General features: G+C 32.6%; 1 protein-coding gene across 1 annotated transcript; it reads right to left on the bottom strand.

Moving 5' to 3' along the window:
- Nucleotides 1-2633: 2633 nt before the first annotated feature.
- On the bottom strand, nucleotides 2634-5671 carry LOC149181288 (NAD(P)-binding Rossmann-fold superfamily protein). Its single transcript, XM_089416543.1, has 5 exons — nucleotides 5305-5671; nucleotides 4881-5065; nucleotides 4587-4784; nucleotides 3252-3408; nucleotides 2634-3130 (listed from the first exon to the last, which is right to left on the bottom strand). Exons 1-5 carry the CDS (start codon nucleotides 5510-5512, stop codon nucleotides 2805-2807), a joined length of 1074 nt encoding a protein of 357 aa, XP_089272669.1. The 5' UTR covers nucleotides 5513-5671; the 3' UTR covers nucleotides 2634-2804.
- Nucleotides 5672-7431: the final 1760 nt, after the last annotated feature.

Below are 7431 nucleotides of genomic sequence, written 5' to 3'. Positions count from 1 at the left end.
CGAAAGGGAAGGGTAGTTGGTTGACAAGGTTCTGATTACAAGAGTGGAAGAGTTAAACCAAGAAGGTGAAGGGATTTTCGAAGGACTCATCATATTCAGGAAAGAGGGGCGAGCTGGAACACTCCCGGAAGCAACAACCTATGTGGAAGAAAACACACAGAACATGGAGGAAGGGTTTCGCCAACGATAGTCGGGGGAGAAGAGGAAAAAACATAAAATAATTAAGAAAAGTGAAACTGTAGCAAATTTGGTCTTGGGAATGGATATTTAAATAGACAAGGCCATGGAGGCTGCAGAACTAACCCTAGTGTGAAGGGCTGGAGGTAAGAAATACTCCGCAAACTGTATTCAAGAATGGACCTAAAAAAATTTGCAAGAAGTGCCAGACACAACTTTTGTGGTCACAACTCTGGCGAAAAGATGGTTCATGGTCATGTTTGGGAAGAGAGAAGTAGTGGAATGGGTCATGGCAAGGAATTGGTGTTTCGGGAGGCAACCGATCTTTTTTAAGAAATGGAACCCCATGTTTGATGCACAGAGGGAAAGGGTAGACGATTTACCTGTATGGGTACACATGCCTGGACTACCACTGTTTCTCTGGCTAGAATCAGTATTCAAGGCCATCAGCAACCACCTAGGAAAATTCATGGAAGTAGACATGTCTTTTATACAAACAAGAGATTAGGGGATGGCCCAAATATTGGTATGCTTAAACCCTCGTACAGGCTCGGTAGAGAAAATCAATCTACAATACAAGGAATTCAAGTATGCCCAAATTTTAGATTACGAACACAAAAAGGAAAAAAAGGCAAAGGGAGGGAAAACAACAGAGGAGGAGACCAAGGAAGGAAAGTCGAATAAGGGCTTGAAGGACGATCAGATGGATATAGATAAGCCACATGAGGATTCAATGGAGAATATGGAAGTGCAGGAAGAAGGTCATCCAACAATTCAGCCAATTCAGCAGCAAAAGGAGTCAAGGCCAGAACCAGAACCAGTAGCAGTGGAGGTCGGGAGCCATACACATCCAAAAGAGGGGAACGTAATAACACAACATACCAACTTTGTAAAGCGGGTCTACAACAAGATATGGATAGTTGGAGGATAGAGGAAGCAGACCGGGATGAGATCCATGTGTCAGATCAACCACCATTTTGATAATCTTGCCACAGAGACTTGGTTTTGGCATATGATACTTTCTTCTGTCAGTTATTTTATTTCTTGTTATCAACAATCTATATTAAAAGCAGTAAACACTATTTTTTCTTATGTAAAATTGTTACTAGTAAACATCAACATCAACTTGGTTTAAACTGTGAGCTGAACTCATTCGTGTTTGGGTTGTTTTCCTCAATGAGGGGGGCCAAGAATGGCCTAGGATATATCTTTTGGTGCTATTTTTATCAACTATCAATTTTTGCTTATGCTCTTTTTGGAGTATAGTTATTGGAAGCTGATCAATATCCTATTTGGGTGGTTTTCCTCATTGAGGAGGCCCGGGATAAAGTTTTCAGCGATCTTGATTAGCAAAAATGAGATGGTAGAGGTAGAAGATACCCAAACTTACCATTTCAGAACAACTCTATAATTCGAACAAAGTCATACAGTTAACTGAATGCTTAAATACATATACTATGTAACTTTTTATTATCTTAATAAAAAATTCCATTTTTTCTATAAAAAAAATACCAAAATATATAATAATTAAACTACACCAAATTTAAAACACTTTGAAAGCACTTCATTATTTTTTTTCAATATAAAATTTTATAATTTACAACACATCTATAAGAATTTACACTTTTGAGCAGTTATTATTGTAATGTCTTGTTAAAATCTCTAAATCATAAACTAGTCTTAAAATAACATATATACTTTAAAAAAAAAATGTAAAATGTTTTTTAATAAATTATATTAAAATTTAATAAAAAATATAAATTAAAAATTTCATTAAAAAATACAAATTGAAACATTGTAAGGCACCTCATTCTTTTTTTTTTTTCCATTATAAAGGTTGATAATTTGCAATACATTTCCAAAAAAGCTTTGCACTTTTGAATAGTTATTGTTCTTTAAATCTAATGGTTATTTAAAAATTTTCAATTAAGAAAAACACATATATATCTTTTTTTATATAAATATATGATTAATTTTTTAATAAATTATATTAAAATTAAAAGTATATAAATTATGTCTGTTTGAGGTAGTTCAATTGGCAATGTAAAAATGAAGTTTAACCAAAACTGAAATTTAAGTTTAAATCTTGCGATATCCCCAATCTAAATGAAAAATTCGACATGATAAAAACATAACCCTATCAAACTTTAAAAAAATTATATTAAAATTAAAATTATATATATAATTTATAATTTAAAATATTTTTAATAAAATAAATTTATAAAAATTATATATTTATTTAAAAATAAATTGAATAATTTTTTATTAAAATTAAAAAATTAAAATTATATCTATGTTAAGTTTATTTATATATTTAAAATTACAAAATTTAAACCAAAAAAAATACCAAAACATATGACAGTTTACTGCTAATTTAAAATACCCTCAAAACATCCCATTTCTCTTTTCATTCTGAAAGCCCATGATTTGCATCACATCTCCATAAGGATTTGCACTGTAAAACAAAACCAAAATCTCATATCATGACTTCTGTACTCTCTGACATGACAACTATTTAAAGTATTTTCTGTACATCCTCATTCAAGCCATGCATGTGCTGGATGGGAACATATTGATTTCTCAGAGAACATGGCCAATTAGAATTTAGCCTACTTTTCAGACTTTCCTCACTCACTCTCACGTCTGCAGGACCGGCCAGAAGCCGACAGATCCAGGATTCGCCTCAACTTGGCATTGAAAATCCGATGAGATCCGATATGATACTGAGACGATCTGTTCTCTTCAGAATTCTCATCTGCAGAAAAACCCAATCCCATATTGAGTTTCTTCTCCAAATCTCTGGCATCCTCAGGCCTGGTTATGACCTTATCAAAGCAAATATATCTTCCACTGCCCCCAATCTCCATCTCTTCATACACACAGACGTGAGCCTCTGCTGCCCTCCTTACGTCCACTGTCGCCAGCAGATTCCTCTCGTACATCTCTCTGGCACCTGCAACAAAATCCCCATGAAAGCCAGAGATTCTTATTCAATTCTTGAAGTCCCACAACAAAAACAAAAAAATTGAAGGCGTACAGCTTTTTGTTGTTGTGATGTGCAGTATCTGGTATACCTTTGAGATAGGCAACAGCGGATGAGGCGCAAGATGCAGAAAACGCAGGCCCCGTTAATAGGGCAGGACAAAGGGTCACCAAATTCACGCCTCCCCTTTCTTCTGCAACTCTCCAGGCAGCTTTCTCGGACATGGTCTTTGACAGGGCAAGCCAGAGCTGCAGTTCAATCAATAAATCTCATGAAAACTAATTATCTCAATTAATTATCTGCAATTCAATCAGATTGAAATCTGGTGAAAACTAATTATCTCAATTAATTATTTTGATGATGAACCATACTTGATGATGAACCACATTAGCTGGTTCGAAAGAGGAGGGGTCGACAAATTTACTAAAAAGACTCTTCTTAATATGTTAGATAATTAAGTATTTTTTGTATAATTTGTGCAGATTTTCCTAAACTCTCTTCTATCTTTGTAGATTTTAGTAACCAAATCTATGTTAGATAGCCAATCTTATTGATTAATTTAAAATCATGCTGATTAATTAAACATTTTTATACAATTTAGACAAAATCATATATTTTTATAGACTTTAATAGTTAAATCAACAAACACAAAGCAAGTCCTATCAAATCTCTGTATAGTGAACAAGTTTTTATACAAATCCTATTGATCAATTTAAAAATAAAACCATATAAATGTGTTTAACTAAGCACAGAGTAGGTCTTATCAAATCTCTGTATAGAGGGCATGTTTCTATACAAGTCCTATTGATCAATTTAGAACCATATGTGTTTAACTAAGCACAGAGTAGGTCCTATCAAATCTCTGTATAGGGCAGGTTTCTATATAGAACTTACTGTGAAATATTTTTGTATAATTTTTTTTATTTCTATAGATTTTAATAGTTAAATAACTATACAGAAAGCAAGTTCTATTATGCACAACCCATAAATTTTTTTTATAAATTTTAGTAATCAAATAGTTATGCAAAAACCAGATCTTATTGATAAATTTAAATTTATTAATATAAAGTAGTAGATTTTAGTAGCCAAACGACAGAAAGCAAGTTTTATTATGCACAACTCATAAACTTTTTCTATAAACTTTAGTAATCAAATAACTATCTAAAAACCAGATATTATTGATAAATTTAAATTTATTAATATAAAGTAGTAGATTTTAGTAGTCAAATAACTATACAAAAAGCAAGTTTTATTATGCACAACTCATAAACTTTTTCTATAAACTTTAATAATCAAATAGCTATGCAAAAACCAGATCATAAACTTTAGTAATCAAATAGCTATTCAAAAACCAGATCATATTAAAAAATTTATTAACATATAATTTGATAAATTATGAAGGTATACATTTCATGACATAACTTACCTTCTTTTCCCTGCAAAGGTGCTGATCACTCCAGCATTTTTCATCCACAACAAAATCACGATCCTCACTGAATCCATAACGTTGCCAAACACAGGCAGTCAATGAAGATGTGAACACACACCTCCTCACAGAGGAGGACATGCAGCATGCTTCCACTGTTTTTTCTGCCCCTTTAACTTCTAAATTCACCATATGCTCCTGTTCAATCAACACATCAAGTATTCAGAGAACTAAGGTACTTCAAATTCTTGAAAATATTTAAAAATTGAATAATATCAAGTTCAATGAGCTCACTGTGTATCCAGATAGACCATGTGGATCAATGAAGGAAGATGTATGAAACACCCCATAACACCCATCAAAAGCTTCACAAAGAGCAGCAGTAGAATCAGAGACCACATTTGCCACCACACCAGTGAGTTTATTGTTGGCTGAGTACAAAGCAAACTCCTCCATCTCTCCCACCCTCTGCAATTCCCCTGTCACATAGCAAAACTAATGAGCCAACAAATCACTGAACACAGCAATATTTCTACCTATTCACTGAGTTTTAAAGGCACCCCATATACTAAACCTTACAAAAACCCAGATCTGAATCTACTGGAATTCATAGGCAAAAGCCTTCACATCTCTGTAACTTCTCAAAAAAATTATGCTATAGCCACGTACTGAAAGTGAGATTTTCTCTGCTGGACCAAAAATTTAAGGCTACTGATACCTGTATTATGGACAGTGACCCGAACCATGTATCCTCTGAGCAGCAACTGTCTGACAATCCAGAGACCAAGAAAGGAAGTCCCATTTGTGACACAGACCATCTTGGCCATCTGTGATGAAGATCTGAAGGTGTCTGACTTGATCTCCTTGGGCAATCGGTTCCAGTCATGGTGGCCTGGGCAGATGGGTGCAGTCTTCACGATCGCCATGGGAGAACAGAGTGCAAGCTCCAAGGCAGAGTTGACAGTTGAGAATCTCCCTGGTGGCTCTAATTTATTTGAAACGAAAAGGGGATGAATGACATGGACGAGTAGTTGGGGGAGCGCCACATCTAACCTTCAAAACAGGAGAACGGGAGACGGTGAGATGGTTCTCTTGTAGGATATATATACGTAGACGATATGTGTAGTTGTGGTCCCTTCCAAAAAGGAGATGCCACGTGGCTCTTCATTGACCATACAGACAGTGTTTGGGAAAATTTGTATATCGGAGTTGTAGGTTGGCATTTAATGTTAAGGTGGGGTGTACATATATCGTCAGATTTTATTGACAAGAGCATATGGATATGCACATACATTTTATATTAATATAAAATTTAATAGTATATATGCACTTTAATGTTATTGTGGAAAGTGCTTAACCATTATTATAATATCTAATTTTTTGATTTTTTCTTTTCAAAATTTTACAAGGATTTTTTGGAATTGAAGTTTTGAGTTGTATAGTCTTCATAATTTGTCATTTATATATTCAAAAGAACATAGCGTAACTAATAGATGTTTTTGATTTTTTCTGTCCACATTTACTTTGGATTTTGCCCTAAATCTAATTTGAGCTTGTAATCTATACAATTTAAGAGTTTTAAAGGTTTTTCATGGAGTTAAATGTATTCATGCATTAAAAAACACATTTAAATAGAAAATGCAGATTCTCACTAAAATTCTATTGTTTCCTAACAACAAAGCAAAAAAAACCGAAACATTAATAAATGCAATTTAAATAATTAAAAATTAAAATCTCCTAAAAAATTGTAATGGAAAATTAAAATCCCCTAAAAAAAATTGTATAAATCTTTCTAGAAAAAACCAAAACATAAAACAATTAGAATGCAACCATATATTAAATTTCACATAAGCAAGAAACAAAAAAATATTATATTGTTTTTGTATGTGAATATTATATATATATATATATATATATATATATATATATATATGTGGAAGGTTAGATGTTTAATGAGAAATATTTCGGCGGAAATCACATTGTAATATTTTTGTGGAACGAGTGTGGTTCATCGTCAGGACAAGTTGAAGAACCAGATCATGGCTACAGGTTAAATAGGGAGAGCAGATCTTCCAAAGGCTATATTTGACTAGGAAACAACTATATTGGACCGGGCAATTTCACATAGAAACGGCCGGCTAAATTTGACTGGTCAGCAAAAGTTATTAATGTTATTGTTATATTCATTACCAACATTTGAATAAAAGTAAAGTTTGTAAAATAGTTGTTACTATTATAATTAAATAAATAAAAGGTTAGTAAATTAACATGGAGGGTTTTTTTTTTTTTTTTAACACCACCAAACATCACTCATTAATAGCCTAAAAATAGCTAATATGGAATACTAATCAAAAACACATTACATCAATAATATGTAAATATATGCATTCTGAATTTAGTGTAAATATATAAATAAATAGTTAATAAGTTATTATGGAAGATAGTTTCTTTTATTAATAATATCATAGACAGAAATTGTAAGAAATAGACCTATAAAAACCAAAATCAAGGATATATATATAACTAAATCAAAACCTAAAATCATTAATATAATATGGAATAAAATGTAAATATATACTTTCCGAATAAATAGTTAATTAGTTATTATACAAATTAGTTTCTTGTAAGAATAAACTCACAGAACCTTAACCTATTAAAAAATAAATAAATATATATATATATATATGGAGGGAGTGAAGGAAAATAGAGAGAGGAGAAGGAAAAAAGGACAATGATCAAACAAGGCAAGGAGGGGAAAGACAAGGAAATTGGGCAAGGGACAAGGGGAAGAGGACAGGGATCCAACAACTTCTAATTTTCGAGCCGTTATCTCTATTGAGGTTTC

The sequence above is a fragment of the Pinus tabuliformis genome, chromosome 3_2 (assembly GCF_031772625.1).
Source record: "Pinus tabuliformis cultivar Carrire ecotype Pingquan chromosome 3_2, CPIR1, whole genome shotgun sequence".
NCBI classification, from domain to species: domain Eukaryota; kingdom Viridiplantae; phylum Streptophyta; class Pinopsida; order Pinales; family Pinaceae; genus Pinus; species Pinus tabuliformis.
The sequence above is the reverse complement of the archived record's forward strand: the minus strand, read 5'-3'. Positions and strand labels throughout refer to the sequence as shown.

Coding starts and splice junctions, on each gene's coding strand:
- LOC149181288 (XM_089416543.1), bottom strand. CDS start 5,512: ATGGCGATCGTGAAGACTGCACCCATCTGCCCAGGCCACCATGACTGG. Junction 5,066..5,304: donor GGTCACTGTCCATAATACAG/GTATCAGTAGCC, acceptor GCTATGTGACAG/GGGAATTGCAGAGGGTGGGA. Junction 3,131..3,251: donor CGCTGTTGCCTATCTCAAAG/GTATACCAGATA, acceptor ATTTTGTTGCAG/GTGCCAGAGAGATGTACGAG.